General features: G+C 39.8%; 1 protein-coding gene across 1 annotated transcript in view; it reads left to right on the top strand.

Annotated features, from left to right (window-relative positions):
* The window catches only part of CUNH11orf53 (chromosome unknown C11orf53 homolog), a 64,842-nt gene that overhangs the window by 25,463 nt on the left and 16,753 nt on the right, over positions 1-22,626 (top strand). The window contains exon 3 of the mRNA XM_029208049.1: positions 10,111-10,220. Coding sequence (XP_029063882.1) covers positions 10,111-10,220 — 110 coding nt within the window. The remainder of the gene's footprint in view (positions 1-10,110; positions 10,221-22,626) is intronic.

Genomic DNA, 22,626 nt, shown 5'->3' with positions numbered 1-22,626 from the left:
GTGTGGAGAAAAGGGAACCCTCTTGCTGGTAGGGTTCCTACTTGTTGGTAGGAATGTAAACTGATACAGCCACTATGGAGATCAGTTTGCAGGTTCCTTAAAAAACTAAAAATAGAACTACCATACGACCAAGCAATCCCACTACTGGGCATATACCCTGAGAAAACCATAATTCAAAATGAGGCATGTGGGCTTCCCTGGTGGCGCAGTGGTTGAGAGTCTGCCTGCCGATGCAGGGGACACGGGTTCGTGCCCCGGTCCGGGAAGATCCCACATGCCGTGGAGTGGCTAGGCCCGTGAGCCATGGCCACTGAGCCTGCGCGTCCGGAGCCTGTGCTCCACAATGGGAGAGGTCACAACAGTGAGAGGCCTGCATACCGCCAAAAAAAAAATGAGTCATGTACCACAATGTTCATTGCAGCTCTATTTACGATAGCCAGGACATGGAAGCAACCTAAGTGTCCATTGACAGATGAATCGATAAAGAAGATGTGGCAATATATACAATGGAATATTACTTGGCCATAGAAAGAAATGAAATTGAGTTATTCGTAGTGCGGTGGATGGACCTAGAGTCTGTCACGCAGAGTGAAGTAAGTCAGAAAGAGAAAAACACATACCGTATGTTAACACGTATACATGGAATCTAAGGGGGAAAAAATGGTCGTGAAGAACCTAGGGGCAGGACAGGAATAAAGACTCAGACCTACTAGAGAATGGACTTGAGGACACGGGGAGGGGGAAGGGTAAGCTGGGACAAAGTGAGAGTGGGATATACATATATACACTACCAAATGTAAAACCCATAGCTAGTGGGAAGCAGCTGCATAGCACAGGGAGATCAGCTCGGTGCTTTGTGACCACCTAGAGGGGTGGGATAGGGAGGGTGGGAGGGAGGGAGACACAAGAGGGAAGGGATATGGGGATATATGTATATGTATAGCTGATTCACTTTGTTATGAAGCAGAAACTAACACACCATTGTGAAGCAACTATACTCCAATAAAGATGTTTAAAAAAAAATCTTACTAACAGAAAAAAAAAAATGGGGCATAAAGTCAATATTTTGTAATATACGTAAATGGAGTATAACCTTTAAAAATTGTATATATAAAAAAAGAATCTGCCTGCCAATGTGGGGGACTGGGGTTTGATCCCTGGTCCAGGAAGATCCCACGTGCCGTGGAGCAACTAAGCCCGTGCGCCACAACTACTGAAACCCACGCGCCTAGAGCCCGTGCTCCGCAACAAGAGAAGCCACCGCAATAAGAAGCCCGTGCACCGCAACGAAGAGTAACCCCTACTTGAAGCAACTAGAGAAAGCTCACACACAGCATCGAAGACCCAACACAACCAAAAATAAATAAATAATTTAAAAGACTGGGAGCACACCATTGTAAAGCAATTATACTCCAATAAAGATGTTTAAAAAAAAAAAAAAGACTGGGAGACAAAACCAAAATTAGGTTAAGCAGCAATAGTGGGTTAAGATAAATGATGGAAATATCAGAAAGTACCTCAAATTTGGTCTAAAGGAGTTCACACTGATAGTGCATCAAAAAAGACACTTTTTTAAAAAAAATCAGAAAGTTTGTTTTAAAATATAGCTATCTGGGCCTCTACTTCAAAAGTTTCTGAATTAGAATTGGCTGGGGGCTGGGCAAAGTTATTTTTAACAAGCTCCACTGGTGATTTTGATGTACTGCCAGGTTTAGGAACCTCTGCTATAGATCATATATTGATGTTTATATATAATAAAAAGGATATCCTATTGTATTAAAGTGACATTCATTTTGATTTTTATCCCTAAATAAAAAACCTTTCTGAATTCTATCTTTATCTGAAAGATAGCCTAGCTTTTAAAAATCGTGTACTCATAATTACAGTATTAACAGCATAGTACCTATATTTCCTACTGGGAAATATGGCTTTTTCATACGTACTATTTTTTAAAACCTAACTCTATATTAAAAGGATAGAAAATGCCACTGCTATTCATAAAGCAAATAATGGATTCTTTGTTTCCATAATAAATGTTCAGGAGAGTTTGTTCCCAATGGAAACTCATTTGTTGCTGACTAAAAATCCTCTTGGGGAGGAAAAAAGTACCTTCATATATAATCTACATTGAGGATGCAAATTGTAGAGAAACTGACACAAAAGTATTTGCATTTAATCAAATCTAAAGCAAGTCATTTCAGAAGCATCACTACCATGTACAGAAGCCGTTCCCATCAGCATCAGGCTGACCTTTCCAGGAGACCAGGCTCCCTTATCAAGCAAAATACACCATTCACCAGAAATCCTACATTGCCATTAAGAAGGAAATTCACCAGAACCATCCAGAATGGAACGTGGTGAGTCAATATCAATGATTTAAAACTTTTTTAAAACTTTAATAATCCTAATGTTTATTTTTAACGTCACAAATGCATAACATAAAGCAAAGGACAAGAAGAAATATCCCTAAGTCCAGCTAGAACATATACCGTAAAAGTATAAAAACACAGACCAGAGACCAACAACTTTGAACTCTTAGTAAAATTTTCATAATTCTGTTGCATTTAATTATTAATTGTTGGGTTTATTTTGCTGTTTCAAGTTCATGGAGGTATGGTTTCTGAAAGATCAATTCTATTGAACATTATTTTTATAAAATTAGAACTTGGATATTAAAGCATTCTTTTCCAGTGTAGCCAAATTTTATGTTAAAAGTAACAACTTCTAGTAAGCCCTCAATTATAAAGAAAGTGCAGGAGAAGAATCCACATTTATATAGAACTTGAAATATCTTTTATTCATGCATCTTGCTTTTAAGATTAAGGATGAAGGGCTTTCCACATACACATGGTAAGGAAGGGCTGTTATTTCATGAATTCAAACTATATATAGATCTTTCTCAGTGTGTTCACTCTGAGGATACAAATGTTAGTGTCAACATAGAGTAAACCCCTTTCAGGAACAAATTTTAGATTAAAAAGTTAGCATTTAAATGTTGATAAGTGATGATAGAAGAAATATTCTTTAAACACTTTGTAAAGTAGCTTGAAAGAAAAATTAATATTTTTTAAAACACCACAGCTCCTCAAAGATAAAAAGAGCCATAAGAGCATCTATCTTCTGCAGTATGGAACTGGTTATGACAGAAGTGCTAAGTGTTTGGATCCAGCTCTGAGGCTTAAAAAGTGGAAGAGGGGGGTGGCTCTTGGGAGGGGCTTGTGGATGCCTATGGTATGGGCAAACCAAACTGCTAGAAAATCCTCACATGTTAACTAATTTAGCCTCACTTCTTTAAAAGTTTCAATCTTTATTTCCAGTGTAAAATTTCCTAAGTAGTATACACTAATTAATATATTGAACATTTCAAGATTAATTGCTGAACTTTCCTTGTATTTCCTTGTCTTTCCTTGTATTCTCCTAGAGGCTTTGCATAATAAAGCTAGTAATATCATCTCCCCAGATCAAAAGTGGAACCACAAATTCTGAGCATCTAGTGGGCATAGATCAAGCACTATATTCCTACGTAGGGATCTGCCTCCTCTTGGAGAGAGGGTTCTCAGCCTCAGCAAGACAGGCTGAGCTGGGTTGGTGGGGTAAGGAGAGGGGTACCTACAGTCTCAAGGCTGTCACCTGAGCCAGACGGTGGGCCAAAGCACTGTATTGCCACTGGCCTGTCCAGGACCTCATTCTTGGCACTTCCCTGACGGGCAGAGAAATGGAACAAACGTAGATGCTGTTCACCAATAATCCAGGATGTTTATTCTGCTCTTTCTTAAGTGAGAGTGTGCCTGTATTTCATACCATGAGGGACCACAATTCAGAGAGACATCATCTATTATCTTAATTTTACCATTGTCTAATGATGTAACTCAAAATATGAATTGTTTTCTAAAGTTATGGGATTGTTTTTGTTTTACTCTTTTTTTTTTGTTTCGAACTGTCTCTTTATTCCCTTACCTTATGGAACAAGCACCTGCTCAGACACTCTAAAGAACTTAAAAGCAAGAAAATGTATTACAGAAACTGTCATCAAAAGTAGTAAAATAAGGTGCTTCAAATGTCATAAATATATTTGATATTTCATAACTAAAAACAGTTGAGGAATCGCCTAAATTTTAAATAGCCAATTTCAGAATGTATGAGTTTGATTTGATGGAGAAAAGATGTAATTTTCAGAAACAACATTAAAGCAACAGCATCATTAAATCTACTGTGGACCAAATCCTTCTTCAAAGTGAACAGGAATATGGAGAGGGCATGACTGAGACAATTTGCTGCGTGTACACAGTCACGATACGACAGCATGAATTTTTTCCCCAAATTCGAAAGGATAAATGATTCTTATTAATAAATTTGCTTGCGCTTTCTCTCCAGAAACACATGTCTTTGTTTTCTCAGCAACTGATCTGAATGCAAGTTTGTATCTAGGGTATTTGAATAAAACCTCTTAAGCATCTCCTCATTTATGCAGGTGTGGATTCTTTAAATAGACACAGTGCACAAGGGGAAATACATTTGGAAGTAGGAATACTAGCAACATTTTTGAACTCTAAATATCACTCCTCTTTAAAAAAGGAGGATAGGGTAGGTTAAGGAACTTTCAGAATTCCCAAAAATAGGAAGAATAATCCAGGTAATAGTTTAAAGAGTTTTTACTAGGTTCCATCTCTTAGTTAAAATGTATTTTAATCCACCTTATATGCTGTGTAAAATGCATTTGCTGTTTTGTATCTACTCCAGAGCCTGGTTTATCTCCATTGTCCCTGTTTTCTTACCACCCATGCTGAAGCCCCAGAGAAAGGGTTTCTTCCCCACCTCTTATGAAACTGCTCTCTCCCACATTCTAAAGATCTCCAGTTTTCCAAACCCTATGATATTTCTATGTCTTCATTTTCCTCAAATTCTCTAAGGCACTTTCTTTACCCCACAAGTATTTACTGAGCACCTACTAGGTGCCAGATACTTGACATCACCTCTTTCTCCATGCCTAATGTCTACAAGGCCTTTCCCCCTCCATCATTATTCCTCTTTCTCTACACTCCGTCTTTCCTTCATTTCCTTGTTGCTACCACTCTGCTGTGTCACATACCTACATCTCTGCCCCCTCCTCCCCACTTCTGCCCTGACCTTCCCTGGCCCCTTACTTTCCCTGGGCATCAGAACTATAGCCTTTTCCCAGGGCTTCTACTCCTTTCTGCTACAAAGTCTTCCTTGGAGAACTTTATTTCCATAGCTCTAGTTATCATAGTTTTATAGATGTTTCTTAGATGTACAGTTCTAATGCTGGTCAAAGTTCTCGTCTATCTATAGGATGATTTCACTTGATTAAGCCACCACAACCTCAAAGTCAGCATATTCAAAACTGAACTCTTCTTTCCACATCAAAACCAACCCTCTTCCCTGCCTCCTTGATTTCTCTTCTTAATCATGGTAGTCTTTTTTATTGTGTGTGTGCATGTGTGTGTGCTTGTGTTCTTTTGAAAGAGACCATTAAGATTCCTTAAATCTGCCCTTCCCTTGTCATTTCCAATGTTTCTGGTTAGCTTCTCACTGTTTTATCATTTTCCATCCTCTCTTCTTCCTCATCCTCAACCCATCCTAAGATGGGCCCTCAGATTAATCTTCCAAAAAAATTCCAAATCTTCCTAAATACGATAAAGTCATAATATAGCCCTGGTCAAAAAGATTAGTGGTTTCCATCACCTACAACATAAAGTATAAATTTTTACCACCTGGTTTTCAACACCTTCAACATTTCCATTATTCTCAACTAAAAAAAAAAAGGATACTTTCAGCAAATATTTACTGAAGGCCTACTAAGTGCCAGACACTGTTCTAGGCATTGGCACTTAAGATGTTTCAGTGAGTAAAAACAAGCAAAGATTCCTACCCTCATGGAACTTACATTCTAGCAAGGAAGAAACAGACAATAAACAATAAACTCAATAAATAAGGAAATTATATAGGACATTATAACAGACAAGTACTATGCAGAAATAAAAAGTAAAATAGGGTAAAGGGGAATAGAGATGTTTTATGGGAAGGTATAATTTTAAATATGTTCTCATTGAGAAAATGACTTTTAAGCCAAATTTTGAAGGAGACAAGGGCATTTAGTCATGTGGATAACTGGAGGAAGAATATTCCAGATAGAGTGGACAGCCAATGCAAAGTCCTAAGGTAGAAGTGGTGTGGTTGATGCATTTCAGAAACTGGCTGGAGTACAACAGAGTGTTATGAGATGAGATCAGAGGTGTCGGTCGTGGAACAAGGTTATGTAGGACCATTGTAAGGACCTTGGCTTTTACCCTGAGTTAAATGGGGAGCCATTGTATAGTTTTGAGAAGAGGAGTGAGGCAATTGGACTTTCTTTTTGAAAGAATCACTTTGGCTGCTGTGTTGAGATACACTGGGGATGGGGGAATAGTGGAAGCAAAGAGATCAGTTGGAAGGCTACTGCAGTATCTACATGAGAGATGGCAGTCGATTTTACCTGGATATCAGCAGTGGAGGTGGAGAAAAGTCAGCAGATTCTGGTTCTGTTTTATAGGTGGCACCATCAGGAACTCCTAAAGGATGGGTTGTGAAGTATGAGAGAAAAGAGAGGAACTAAGAATGACTTTATAGCTTTGGGACTGGGCAAACAGAAGGATGGAGTTGCCAACGACTAATAGGAAGGTTTCAGAAAAGCAAATATAGAGGGAAGGACAGAGTTCAGATTTGGAAATGTGGAGTTTGAAATGTCTACTAGACATCAAAGTGAAGATGGACATCCACGTCTAAAGTCCAGGACAGGTCTGGTCTAGGGATATCCATCTGAACTTCATCTATATATTGATGGCATTTAAATCCATTAACTCCAATTACCCTCCTTCCTTTCCCTTCCTACACATGCCTTGCTCTTTCCGACCTCTGCTTTTGCTCATGTCATGCCTAATGTCTACAAGGCCTTTCTCCCTCCTGCTAACCTATCCACATCTATCTGAATCCAGACTAAATCCCATCCCTTCCCACAAAATTTTCATCAACAAAGTATACTCTTCCCCCTCCCTTAATCCTTCACATGTGCATGTCTTATTTCTCTCACTAAAAGAAGATGTCTTTAAGGACATCTGTTATATGTTCTAAACTTGTTTTGCATCCCCTGTGGCATATAGCCCCACATTTTGCACTAGAGTCGGTGCCAACTGGTACATAAGACTGATTGTTTTATGGCAAAACTTCAGAAGTTTTGATCTGCTTATTTGCCATCTCATGAACTTTATCCATTAGTCACCATGTGCTTATTTGTTAAATTTATTTAGAATAGGTATATTTCCTCTAGGCTTTTTGGCATACACATAAAGCATAAATGGATAATTCAGATTGAAACCACCAACTAAAAAGCCCTTCGGAAAAGTGAAACCAAGACTGTCTGCAAACACACAAAGGATCAACCTTTGGGACTGGGCAACTGGACCTCTTCAACGTCCACCCCAATCTCCTCTCAGACCTAGGTCCACACCCACCATCAATCAGCCAGCTAGGAATGCCTAGGTTAGAGTTGTCCCCCACTTCCACAGGAGCCTTATAAAGTTCCTACTCTTATGTATATCTTTGGTTCTCAAACTTCAGAGAACATCAGAATCACCTAAACGGCTTGTTAAAACACAATTGCTGGGCCCACCCCTAAAGTTTCTGATTCAGTACATCTGGAGCAGCACCTGAAAATCTGCATTTTTAACACATTCCTAGCCGATGCTATTGTTCCTGGCCCAAGATTCACACTCTGAGGATCACTGGTGTGTATTCTCACTTGGACTTTTCTGTCTGGCCTTGACTCCTGCCTTGTTCTGACCTTTAGTGCCTGTGTCACTCTCCTACTCCAGGCTGCTGGAACGAGCACTAGAGATGTCTTAGTCACTGACCATACGACCGGGCCACCACCCCTCCCCTGCCCTTCTTTATTCTGGGCTCAAAAGTTTGAGAGCCAACTTGTGTCCTTGACCCCAATTTCTCTCTAGCTCTTCAAGATCTCCTTTCATCATTTTCTCCCTCTTCCTTAAATCTTCAGTCCCTCCCTCTTCCTGTTCAAATATCCTCAAATATCTCCTATCCACGAATTCATTAAATAGATGTAAAAACATAAGCAAAGCTCTCCTTGTCCCTGTAATTGTCTCCAATGATCATTCAATCTCTTGCTTCCCTTCCTCATTCAAACTTCAAGAAGAAATAGTCTCCCTCCCTTTCTCCACCTCTGCCCTTGACGTTATCACCTGGCTTCTAGGTAATGCTTCCAAAATTACTCTTGCTAAGACAACACCAACAACTGAATTGAAAGCAATGGATGTTTTGCTGTCCTTATCTTCCTGAACAATTCTGCGGTATCTCACTCTTTTTCCTTCTTTCTTGAAATCCCTTCCCTTGAATTCTACCTCATTCTCCTGTTTTATTCTGGTTCTTCTCCAACCATTTCTTCTTCATTAGGGTTCTCTCCTTCTCCTCAGACAACCCTTCAAATGTGGATGTTCCCCAGGCTTCCATCTTTAACCATCTAGTCCAGAGCTTCCCAACCAGTGTGTCAGGAATCAGTATTGTAGGAGTTCCAAGGATATTGATCTCAGCCGTTGAGGGTAGCCTGGTCTATTTATCCCAATATGCCAGATGCATACGTTTTCCCTGAATGCCATTGTTATGACTCTACCTTTCAAACATTCCAAGAGAGTTCATTCTCTTTCCTGATTTCCTTACTATCAACATTATGATGTCTCTGAAACTTATATACCCAGACCAATCCCATGGTGGAAGCCTGAGAATCAGCCTTGAATCTTCCCTCTCCTTTCCCTCCTACGTCTAAATAATTTCCAGATCTGTCCTCTCCTTGCCCTCCTATCAACCACAACTCAGACCCCACTATCTCTTGCCTGAATTATCCTAGAATCCTCCTGACTGTGGCTTTGTGATTCTTAAATCTAAATCCACCCTCATACAGCTGCTAGAAATGTCTGTCTAAAATGCAAATCTAACCACACTACTACCATGCTTGGAAGCCTCCAATGGCTCACTGCACACAGGATGAAATCCAAACTCCTTCGCCTACAAGAAACTTCATGACTGCGCCCTGATCATTTCCTTTCCCCAGGCTCAGTTTCTCCCTCCTTCTGTTCTTACCTCCAGGACTTTGCCCATGCTGCCCTCTATACCTGGAATGTTCTTACTCATTTACCATCATACACACCGCTTACCTCCGCTATCACATTGCCTTCCCTAACTCCTTCCCCACCCTCAAGAGAAATTGACATGTTCTGTGTTTTTCTGAGTATTCTATTCAGGCATACTTTTTGTTGTACTTTGCATATTTGCATTATAATTATTTTTAAGTATTTCTCTCCTCCCACTAGATGGCATGTTCTTTTGTATTACCAGCTCTGACACAATGCCTGACACATAAAGAATAATAAATTATCGATGAATAAATGTAGCCTCAGGCTTTTCCCAAAAAATGAGGCATCACACACAATTCTAAGAGCAGCACTTAGATTCCTTTGGAACAAACATTAAGATCATTTAGCTTTAAATTTGAGGCTGATTTGAAAGAGATACTTAAGCCTCTTTAATTAAAAGATATATAGGCCAAATCCTGTCAAAATAAGACCCAAAGGATCAGTCAAATAACTTTGTTTTGCTGAAATCAGTTTGCATGTGGCTTTATTTGAATTGAATAATAAATTGTCTTGGAATCTAGTTTTTTTCTCTCCTTCATTTTGTACAGGAATTTTGTATTTAATTTGGTACTTTTCACAACATTTTCATATGCATATCTTATGTAACTCTGCAGTCAGTTTCAGAGAGATTATTATACCCATTTTACAGATGAAGGAAACAGGGCTGAGAAATTGTGATTTTCCCAAGTCAGTGGCTAATACGTAAAAGATGGAATAGTGTTTCTTTCACTTAGCTTGGATCAGTTTCTGTCAAGGATCAGGAGATAGGACTAAATGACCTGTGTTGAAGCCACTTCAAATTCAAGTCTATCATTCTAATGAGAAAATAGCATCACAATATTAACCCTGGACAGGTTAACCTACTTATAGTATCCACATTTGATTGTTACTATTCCATTTGCTTAAGTCCCAGGAGACTACAGCAAACGAGTGTATCAAGGCGTGAGAGTGAAGCACACAGTCAAAGATCTACTGGCAGAAAAACGATCCAAGCATACAAGTAACTCAAGATTTAATGTAAGTCTCAGTTGAATACATTCTGAAGTCTTTGGGTGTTTAAGTCCTATTAAGGTTAATTATCTCCCCTCTCCCTTTATCTTCTCACCAATCTCTCACCTCTTGAGTCTGGTATTCTCCACAGCAAAACCCCCCTTTAACTGGCACACACACAAATTTATAAGCAAGGATTCCAAGAGCTCTGTGAACTTATTGGCTGGCTACTTCAGCTAGTGGATATGAAGTGATGATGAGTCCTGACTTTCATTTCTGCCAGTCATGAACTACCAAAGGCTCAGTTGGTGGGAATAATGCTGACCTTCATATACGTGTTATTCTAAATCTGATAGAGACAACTTCTAAACGTCTTCCATATAACATGCAAAATCAGATTTAAACATCTTAGTAGGAGTTGTCTTAAGTCTAAAATCTCTATCTGACATCCTTGTCTTTATAAATAGCTCTGCTCTATACCTAAAATGTTTAAGTAGTTACACCCAAATCTCCAATAATGATTCTTGAATGGAAATAGCAGTTGGTTATCGAGTTGTGTATATAATTACTCACCTGCATTGCTGGGGGCAGGACACGAGAGCAGATGACCAGGAATAAAGGAGGCAACCACATACAGCACTGAGCACAGGGGCTGGTACACAGTGGGAACTGCTTCTTCCAGTGTGTTCTGCCCAGAACGTCAGCACCATATTCAACACTGCTCCAAAGTCAAACTTCTGGGACTTGTTTCAAATGAACCAACTCCAGATTCAATTTCCTCCCATCCAAGAACATCCTTTATTTGCACATTTTTTGGCTTTCCTTTCTTTTAAACCACCTCCTCTCTTCTAGTTCAAATGGAGCTTAGTTGATAAAGAGAAATCTGAATAATTGGCTCCTTGTCTGTTCCTAGTGCCATGTTCCTCCTCATGCTCCTTCAGAATCATCTGGAATGTGAGTTAAAAACATCCATACAAATCTAGTCTCTTGAGAGAAAGAGAGGAAAAAAGAAAGAGACAGAGAATTCAGCCTACTCTAAGTGAACCATAGCGGCATGGATGTAACATGGATTGCTTGGCCACTACTATGGCTAGAATTGTGAAACTTGCAAAAGTTCCAGGCTTACTGTCAATTGGGAAGATAAGAGACACAATGAGGATAACTTCATAGTCAAGGAACAGATAGTCTATCTGCCCCGCGTGAGGCTATAATTCCCTCCTCGGCAGCGTCATCCATACACACATACAGTAATAGGGCACTGTGCCAGATGGAATTACATAACAAGACAAAGAGGCACCTATCCAAATGGTGGATGGAAATATATTTTTTATTAAAAATTTACCTAACATGATTTCTTACTTAAGCTCTGCGACTATCGAAGAGTGTGTTTTCTCTATTTTTTGATGCTTTTACTTTTTAAAAGATATAACACTATAAACATAATTAACAATAGGTCATATTATTTAATTTAATTTTAAAATGCAAATTCCTGGTCCCTCTTCCATGTCTATTAACATAGAGTTATTGGTCTGGGGCCAGGGAACGGTCATTCTTAACGAGCTCCTTGGGTGATTTCTTTGCACATCATAATATAAGAAATTTACCACACAGCAAAGTGCAACTGTCAAAACCCCACACATAACCAAGGTTCTTATCTCTACCCAGATTAGAAGTTGCTGAGCTATTGCTACTGGCCCAGTGACACTGCAAATGTTATACAAAAGTGGGTACAGGAAACATGTGATACATGGTCTGTGCCATTAAACAACAATGGCGGAAAGGAAAACACTTATACATTTAAAAAATAAAAGACCATATAACCAAGCACTACACTGAATGCTGAAGACAAAGGACCAGGCAGCATAGCCATGTGTTATGAAGATTGGAATACTATTTGCATAAGCACAGTTTAAAGTGCACTTCCTGTGTGTTATCTCATTCAATAGACACACTACTCCTATGAGATTGATGTTGACATCGTTCTCCATCTTACAGATGAAAAAGTTGAGAACAAAAGAAGGGAAGGGATTGTTTGCAAGTTGCAGTTATCAAGTGGCAGGTCTTCTGACTGCCAATTCCATATGCCTTTTAAAGGGAAAGATCAATGTGGACTGGAGTAGAATCATTTCTGATTCATACTGTCTTCATCTGTTTGGGCTGTCATCACAAAATACCCCAGACAGGGGAGTTTATAAACAGCATACATTTATTTCTCACAGTTCTGGAGGCTTGGTGACCAAGTTCAGGTTGCCAACACGGTAAGGTTCTCGTGAAGGCCCTTTTCTGGGTTGCAGAATTCTCATTGTATCCTCACATGATGGGAGGGCATAGAGAGCTCTCTAGGGCCCTTTTATAAAGGCATTAATCCCATTCACGAGGGTTCCACCCTCATGACCCAATTGCCTCCCAAAGGCCCCACCTCCTAATACAATCACATGGGGCCTTAGGATTTCAATATCAATTTGGGGAGGACACAAACATTCAGAACACAGCACATGCAAACAAAGGAAATGAAGGCATAAGAAAATATCATCATATAGAAAGGACTGGAAAGGTGCAAACCAGCTCTAACTATGGTTGTTCTTCTCAGGCATCAGGTACACGGGCAGTATGAACTCAGCCCTAACTTCCTGTTCTCACATATTACTCAGTGTCTCACTGCTGGTATCTTACTCTCGTCCTCATTTCAAAGACCTTTTAAATTTGGGTAATTAAATGCCTATAGTCCCATTACATGGCTATTTGGACTTTAGGTATCTCCATGAATTGATTTTACTGTCTACTTCTTTCAGCTCAACCACTATTCTAGAAAATCCCAAGAAAGACATCATATTAATTAATCACTGACTCTCAAGAACTTTTTCTGTCCCTGTGTCAAACACAACTCAATGAGCAGGTATCATGTAGAATCACATTACTGGCAGCACTTACAGGGCTCGAATGGCATGAGGAATACTGACACTCCTTACCCTTTTTCATACCAGTTCACTAGGTGACAATGAGTCTGATATCTTAGGTAAGTTTAGATAGGAAAGCCATCCTTAGATGTGTTCAAAATTTGCTACTGATAACATGGGTAATAACCAGTCAAAGGATAACTTGAGGAGATTGGAGGCCCTACCACACTGTTTTACCATAGATATTATCCTAAGCCAAAAACTGGACCCCCAAAGATCCTACATCAAATCCCTGAAACATGTGAATGTTGACTTAAATGGCAAAATATGTGATTAAGTTAAGGATCTTGGGTGGATCTTCCACTTACCCTGGAAGAGGTGATCCCTAAATGCAATCCCATGTACTCTTGTTTTTTTTAATGTGGAAGAATTGTGGGTTTTTTTGTTTTTGTGGGTTTTTTTTAACATCCTTATTGGAGTATAATTGCTTTACAATGGTATGTTAGTTTCTGCTTTATAACAAAGTGAATCAGCTATATGTATACATATATCCCCATATCCCCTCCCTCTTGCATCTCCCTCCCACCCTCCCTATCCCACCCCTCTAGGTGGTCACAAAGCACAGAGCTGATCTCCCTGTGCTATGCGACTGCTTCCCACTGGCTATCTATTATACATTTGGTAGTGTATGTATGTGTTAGCATACAGTATTTGTTTTTCTCTTTCTGACTCACTTAACTCTGTATGACAGACTCTAGGTCCATCCACCTCACTACAAATAACTCAATTTAAATTCTTTTTTATGGCTGAGTAATATACCATTGTATATATGTGCCACATTTATAAGAGGGAGTTTTGAGAGACACGCAAAAGAGGAAGAGGCCACGTGACCAGGGAGGCAGATATCACATACCAAGGAAGGCAGGCAGGTAGGCAGCCACCAAAGCTGGAAGAGGCAGAGTGGACTCTCCCCTCGAGGTCCCTAGAGAGAGAAAGAATAAATTTTGGTCTTTTTAAGCCACCCAGGTGGTGGTAGTTTTTTCCAGCAGTCCTAGGAAGCTAGTACACAGATATTATGAAAACTACATCCCCCAGGTAAGTACTCTCTAGGAAGTGTCTATCTGATGCCCAAATTGCTGCTCTGTTCTTTATGACAGCACTTGAATAAGTTTACATGGGTTATGTTGACTCATCTTTACCACAATTTCTCTCATGAACATCTGTTTCTATACCATGAAGTGTTTTTCACATTTTTGCAGTAGGAATCAAAGGGGAAAAAAATCCCTTGCATCAAAAGAAACTTTCAGGGCTTCCCTGGTGGCACAGTGGTTGAGAGTCCACCTGCCGATGTAGGGGACATGGGTTCGTACCCCGGTCTGGGAAGATCCCACATGCCACAGAGCGGCTGGGCCTGTGAGCCATGGCCGCTGGGCCTGCGCATCCGGAGCCTGTGCTCTGCAATGGGAGAGGCCACAACAGTGAGAGGCCCACATACTGCAAAAAAAAAAAAAAAAAAGAAACTTTCACCAAATACTGAACTTAAAACCACTGTGTGCATTTTAACCATAATCCTGTGGTTCCACAGCTATTATCATGGATATCTTTTTAAATAATCGTTTCCTCTTTTTTTTTCAAATTTTTCTGGGTTATTCTTTACTATACTATCGACCAGATCATTAAAAATATGAGCCACTCACCAACATCTGGTACCAAAAGATATGTATTTAGACTTTTGATGTAAGTTTATGTTGCATTGTTTTCAATTACACTATTTCAATGACATTCCATAAAAACCGATCATTGAAAATTTTAAATAATATCACAAAATTCGGTGAGCTCTCAGTTATCTATACTAAAATTAAAAAGAAGAAGAGGCAGTAAGCCTAATGGCCACAATTTTTCATTTTGTTTTGAAATTCAATGAACAATTTGCAGGCTATTGAACTTTCTAATCAAATTTTTCCCAAGCTATCATAAAGATTCATTTAAAATCATTGACTATAAAACAGCTGCATGAGGGAAAAAATTCTAAACTTGCTAAGTAGGAAATGGAGCTCAGTAACCCAAATTTGGAGTTAAAATTGAGTAGTGGAATGGGGGAGTTCAGTGCAATATAGGGGGAATTAAGAATAGGCTTAGCAATCAGGGTCTGATATTTAATCCATTTTACTGGTTTATGGACACCCTCATAGCTATTCTGCTCTGCTCATTCATCAAAATGCTAGAGTGAGGAACAATAAGGAAATAGATATGAAAGTGATTTTAAGTTAATATCCTACATAAATATGAGGAAAAACAAGTGACGATTTCTGGTTGTTCTTAGAAGATCCGAACTGAGGGAAATGTTGAGGAGCAATATCCCAAGTGGGAAATATATTTGCATCATATCAATCTTGAATTGTACATAATATACATACACAGACCAAAATCTAACTATTTCCACTTGGCATGATTCTTTTTATACTAACCTTAAAGTCATACTGTCAGCTAGGTGTCTTGGTTAATCTTTCCCAATTATTTTTGGAAGTAAAACATTGCAAGCACAGAAAGAAGCGTGACAATAGTACATACTGATGAAAAAAAACTGGAAGAACTGAAGGTGAATGGAAGCCATATAGTGCATTTATGGCATAAATTATATGAAAGTGTTTGATCTTCCTTGAGAGGTCAGTGAACTCTAACTGTAGAACAGATGCACATTGTCCAGCTCCATCTGTAACAACTGTCTGTCTTTCCATCAGGACTGCTAGTTAGAGATTTGTTTTGTTCCATATCCAGCTGCTGTTTTGTGGCACCAATCACATGTGCATTTCAGTTATCACCGAGGGTAAACATGATGTCCATATCTGTGATTTGCATTTGGAGTTCTCGTGAAGTATTAAAAAATGAAAGTAGACAATTGGAAACTGTATATTACAGCATCTCAAAGTTTCTTTGATTTCCCTGAAACTTCGGAAAACACATCTGAGACTTCTCTTCTGCACCAAAAGGGAAATTGCTGCCTCCCCAGTCTGTTTGAACCCCCCCCCCTTCTGGTTGTCAGTGGTCTCTGGCAATTCCTTTCTCCTCTCTGGGCCTCAGCATCCTTGTCGATAAAAGTAGAGTTTGATTCCTCTGATTTCAGTATTCAATTTTAATACTCAAACTTTAAAAAGTTTCTCCCATCCCCTTATCTTCTTTATTATTCATATTTCAAATGTTCACATCTCACTGTTTATGATTTGAAGTGGATCTGAGTCTCTGAGAGCTAGCTCATATTCAAGCTGCAGCATCCTTGAGCTGAAGTTTCAGATCACTCTGTCATCTGGGAATCTTCAGCACTTAGGTTCCCAGAATTTTCTCATCTAAGGCACAGGCAGCGTAGCATGATGAAGAGTATGGGCTCTGGATCAAGATGACCTGAATGTACTACCCAGCTCTGCCATTTGTCAACTGTATGATAACTGTAAAGGTACTTTAATCTTGGTGTCAGAGGAAGATAATAATACGTCCCTTGCAAGGTTAGGTTTGATATGTCAAGAGCTTTGCACACGGTATGTGTTCAATCAATACTAGTGCTATTAAATACTGCAGTGAAGGAACATTAGAACTCAAGTGATGTAAGAAATTCACTGAGCTGAAGAAATGTACAGTCCAGCTGTGGGAGAAAGAATTATACATGAGGATTAAAGACCTAAATGTAAGGCCAGAAACTATCAAACTCTTAGAGGAAAACATAGGCAGAACACTCTATGACATAAATCACAGCAAGATCCATTTTGACCCACCTCCTAGAGAAATGGAAATAAAAACAAAAATTAACAAATGGGACCTAATGAAACTTCAAAGCTTTTGCACAGCAAAGGAAACCATAAACAAGACCAAAAGACAACCCTCAGAATGGGAGAAAATATTTGCAAATGAAGCAACTGACAAAGGATTAATCTTCAAAATTTATAAGCAGCTCATGCAGCTCAATAACAATAAAACAAACAATCCAATCCAAAAATAGGCAGAAGACCTAAATAGACATTTCTCCAAAGAAGATATACAGACTGCCAACAAACACATGAAAGAATGCTCAACATCATTAATCATTAGAGAAATGCAAATCAAAACTACAATGGGATATCATCTCACACCAGTCAGAATGGCCATCATCAAAAAATCTAGAAACAATAAATGCTGGAGAGGGTGTGGAGAAAAGGGAACACTCTTGCACTGCTGGTGGGAATGTGAATTGGTACAGCCACTATGGAGAACAGTATGGAGGTTCCTTAAAAAACTACAAATAGAACTACCATATGATCCAGCAATCCCACTACTGGGCATATACCCTGAGAAAACCATAATTCAAAAAGAGTCATGTACCAAAATGTTCATTGCAGCTCTATTTACAATAGCCTGGAGATGGAAACAACCTAAGTGTCCATCATCGGATGAATGGATAAAGAAGATGTGGCACATATATACAATGGAATATTACTCAGCCATAAAAAGAAATGAAATTGAGCTATTTGTAATGAGGTGGATGGACCTAGAGTCTGTCATACAGAGTGAAGTAAGTCAGAAAGAGAAAGACAAATACCGTATGCTAACACATATATATGGAATTTAAGAAAAGAAAATGTCATGAAGAACATAGGGGTAAGAGAGGAATAAAGACACAGACCTACTAGAGAATGGACTTGAGGATATGGGGAGGGGGAAGGGTACGCTGTGACAAAGCGATAGAGTGGCATGGACATATATACACTACCAAATGTAAAATAGATAGCTAGTGGGAAGCAGCTGCATAGCACAGGGAGATCAGCTCAGTGACTTGTGACCACCTAGAGGGGTGGGATAGGGAGGGTGGGAGGGAGGGATACGCAAGAGTGAAGAGATATGGGAACATATGTATACGTATAACTGATTTACTTTGTTATAAAGCAGAAACTAACACACCATTGTAAAGCAATTATACTCCAGTAAAGATGTAAAAAAAAAAAAAAGAATTATACATGAAATAAGTGATTAAAAATTTAAAAATGGCTTTGGTTTCCAAGTGCCAAACGCATAATAGTGACCATCAGTGAACAAGATGCAGGTTGAAAAGGGGGAGAGCGGGCGTGGACAGGGTAGATGGAAGAAGACTTCTTGGAGGAGGGTAAGCCTTGAGCTAAGTTTGGAAGGAAGATGGTAACTCAGATGAGCAGTGAGGAGGGGTAGAGTCCAAACAGAACACGAGGCCTGGGTGACGGTCCAGAGGGAGAGGAGAGACTCTGTCTGTGATGTGCAGTGGGTAGACCCACTTGGTGCATAGGGTGGAGAAGTGAAGAGGAAGTCAGGAGGCCTGGCCTGGGACATGACCTCTCAAAAGTTAGTTTTAGTCTTGCCTGCTGAGGTCTCCCAGACACTCCCATCCATGCCCAGAGCCTCCGGCATATTTATCTGATAAAATACTTATTACGCTGCACGATAATTGCTTGTTTTATTAAATCTCTCCCCCAACTGGCTAATTTCTTGCTATTCCCATTTTTTTCCTTTTGGAGCCTCCAGCCCAGGAGAAACAGCAGTAGGGTAGAACGGTTAAGAGCTTGTGTTTTGGAGTCTGACAGAGTGAGGATCTGACTCTATTGTGTCAAGGTGATAGAAGTTCTCTGGACTTCTGTTTCATCCTATGTAAATGGAGAGAGTGATACCCACCACAGATGTGTCATGAAAATTAAATTAGATAAGGTATAAAAAGCCCCTGATATGGCTGGTACATGGCACATTGTAAGTGCTCAGCAAATGGCAGCTTATATGGTTTTGCTAGTACCTGGAGTGTGGTAGCATTTGATAAATGTTACTTATCGTGCAAGTGTGCTGTGCAAAGGCAGACAACCACAGTTGGTGGTGAGCTCCGAACAGCAGCCTTGGGAATTAGATACTTTGAATCCATTACTACAAATTCTAATAGAGTATAAATAAATCGACCCGGAGAAAGGCCACTGGGTAACTTTTGTAGGTTCGAAAAATTGATTCACTATGAGCCAATGAAACAACAAAATAGTGGAAGCGACAGTTAGCAACTTTGTTTTTATTCTGACTCAGCAATACCACCCTCCTCCATTCTGCGGGTTGAGCTGGCTAGAGTTGAAGCTCCAACTTGGCGCATTTCCTTAAGATAGATTCAACTGCTCCCATCCTGCAGTTCTAAATCTCCAAATATGTAACCAGTCTTGGATAACAAACCAAGTATTATACTTACCTATCATGGATGACTGTTTTATGAAAACACCAACTTCAAACGGCAGGAAGAAGGAAATAAAAATCTTAACATTTTGATCAGGATTTGCTCTCAATTTACTGACCTAACAAGTTACTTTTTTAATCCTACATTTCCTCAATTACAAAGGATCATATAATTCTATGAATGGTATGGGTGGGAGGGGACCAGTACTCACTGTGTTTCTGATGTGTCTCCCTTATTCCCACTGGGTACAGCTGCTTATCTTTCTGCTTTGCTAGATTTTCCCGACCCCAAAACATGTTTGACTCTACCCCCGACCTGAGGGGTCTACCCAAAGCTGAGCTGTATCCCTTATTTATTCTGAAAAAGATAAATCATATTTCCTCTCGTTTGACAAGAGTTTGCAAATTGAGTTTACAAGGGAAATAGGCAACAGAAAAATCACATAAAGCACAAGAACAATTATGTGGAGTGCAAATATTCTACACTGATATCTGGTCAAAGATTGGCATGGGTAGGACAGTTGCGGTGACTTCTGAGCCTGAGTTCCCTTCCATCACCTCAATTTTCTCTGGGGTAAATAAGAATTCTTAATGATAATAGCTATCATTTACTGCTAGGCTCTGAAATAGAAACTTTACAAATATTTTCATTTATCCATTTGAAAGTAAATTTCAGTTATCAACAAGGAGCACAATAGCCCTAAGAGGGTGACACTCATATCTATTTTTCAGATGACAAAACTAAGAATCATGAAGGAATCAGTGGAGCTTAGATTTGGACCCAGGTCTTTATTTTACCCAAAGTAGTATTGCCTTCTTAAGTTTACATCTCTGGCCCAAGGGAGGGCTATCTTAGGAATAACCACTTTGCTTCGGGTTCTCTGCTCAGTGCTGAGCTCACCCTTCACACTCCATACATTCTGTTGGCCCCATCATGCTTTCGTTCCCTCTCAACCATATGTCCTCATCCCTGTCCGTCTCTGCAGCAATTCCGTAGACTGCTCAGATGATGCCACACCAAGCCCAAACCAGAGCCAGGACCTTCCTCTCCTCTGATACCCGGACATCTTAGAAGAAACTGGACACAGAAATTCTCAATTTCCTTCTAGAACCTATCTCTAGCTCTGTCCCAGAACCTGCTTCCAGAGTGTAGTTTCTCTCTGCCATTCCCCACCACTCGGGAACCCCTGTTCTGCTGAGCTTTGGATGGCATCTAGCACTCCCTGTAAAAGAGGAAACCATTTCCGGAGCCAGAGTCCAAGCACACCACACCGACCTCGCAGAAACCTCTCTGCTGCTCTGCTTGAGCTCTCTAGGGCCTGCCTCTGCCAACCCATTATACTCTGACCTCTTCTCCTTGCATGAATCTTATAGCCCTGCTCTGCCTGTTGCTGAGGTGTGATTTCTTTTCTGAAAGTTGCCGAGTTGACCTGAGAGGCTGGTATCACATGGCTTGCTCCTGGGACAGGATGTAATATGTCACTTCTCCCACTCGAGGAGGAGGAGACCATCTCAGCTCCCTTCTGAAGGCTGGAAAAGATCCCCGAGCCCAGGGAAATGCAGAGCTTACCAGCTTAGTTGACTCTGCTGATACACCTCTTAGGTACTCTCGCAGCCTACGTGGTGTCCAGCACTCTCTCACAGTTACACACACTAAAGAATCATATGCATACTCTTAATAAATATAATAACCACTAAGGAAAGGGGAGGGCAATTTCCTTCTGCTCTTACCCTCTTATGAACAAACGGAAAAAGATGGAGAAAGAAGGACCACCAATAGTCTCATTTCCTGGGCAGTTTTTAGAATTCCATGCTAAAGACAGATGGAAGCCTTTACTAACATCAAAATCTAATTTTAATCAAGATATAACCCCCAAAGCCTCCTAAAACTTGGACAATTTTATACTGTGCTACTTCTCTTTGATATTCTAATGGTGGTGCTAAATAACAATTTAAAGCCTCAAAGAAAGAAAGAGGCAGAACGTAAATAAGCCCACACACTGCTTATCCATGCTTTAAATTTAGGCAGTTGGCCATATATAAGTTCAAAGAAGAAATCACAGCCGTTGCAACCCTCACTGTACTTGCCAAGTGTAAAAGCAGAGCACCTGTATTTTCTGTTGACTCCATCGTCAGAGGCATCCGCAAGCTCTGAAGGCACAGGAGTGCAAATTATCTGTACTACTGCTATTACAAGAAATCCTCATGCTCTTCTATTATTTCTAAAAGTTTACCATAAAAGTTATTTTTCATCTCTTCCACTTTCATAAAAGAGCCCTTCCTACAATGTGTTCTGGCTTTAGTAAGAATTTCGTGCTTGCCTGGGCACAGCAAATGGTCATCAGATGGCCCAAAGTGTATCTTTCTGCTTTGTTAATGTTTTAGTTTTCTTATATATATATATTTTTTTATATTTTAGAAGTACGCATGCTCTTTGTGTTTATCAAATTCTTAGGAAGACTATAATTTTTCCTTAATGAGTACATCTCGCTTGCCCTTGCTACTTTTTTCTGAATTGCCAGCAGAAGGATCCATTCATCTGTAATGTATGCACAGTTATTGATAAATGGAATCAGTGTCTACCCTGGGAGTGTCCCCCCAAACCTTTCACTCACTCTCATAACGCAGTGCCTTGCATATTGCTTGCTAACGTTGCCAACTAACCCCCTTCCTGAGCCCAGAAAGAATTTAAAAAGAAAAAAAGCATTTTCTGAGCTGGCAATGCCTTGTAAACTCCAAATGCCAATGTTTTAATACATAAGTACATATTATATCCCTGGCATTCATTTGAATGAATGTTTTATCTAAAGCTTTCAAAATGGCCCATTGTCTGACTTTAATTAGCCCACGGTCCTGCCTGTTTGGAGAACTGAACCGCATTTCCAGAGCTGTCCATGTTCCCCACCCAACCACCTGCTCCTTCACAATTGCAGAAATTTTAAAAAAATAATAATAATAATAAAGGCAAACCTTCTGCAAACACCTTATTTTTTCAACTGTCTTATTGATTCTGTAGGGGTTTTTTCTTTATATCATGAAATCTAAAACATTTCCTGGTGGTGAATCCTTTCACACAGCTTGCAAAAATAATCAGATTTTGCAGTGAAACAGCCATGGCGGGCCCATCTGGCAGAGTTGAAGTTCTGCAGATTCTGCTCTGGCCAAAGTGTACAGGACCATTTATTAATGTGCATCCCAGTAGCTCCTGTTGTTCTAACTTAGCTACATAAATACAAATAGCATTCCAAAGGCACACCAAGACCCAGGGGTTAAATTTTAAAAAAGTGTTTCATTTTGTAACTCAAGCAACAGAAATCACTTTCCCACAAAAGGCAGCC

Source organism: Monodon monoceros, unplaced genomic scaffold (assembly GCF_005190385.1).
Source record: "Monodon monoceros isolate NGI ecotype Baffin Bay Population unplaced genomic scaffold, NGI_Narwhal_1 Super_Scaffold_7, whole genome shotgun sequence".
NCBI classification, from domain to species: Eukaryota; Metazoa; Chordata; class Mammalia; order Artiodactyla; family Monodontidae; genus Monodon; species Monodon monoceros.
Note: the sequence above shows the minus strand (reverse complement) of the source record. Positions and strands in the feature narration are given on the sequence as shown.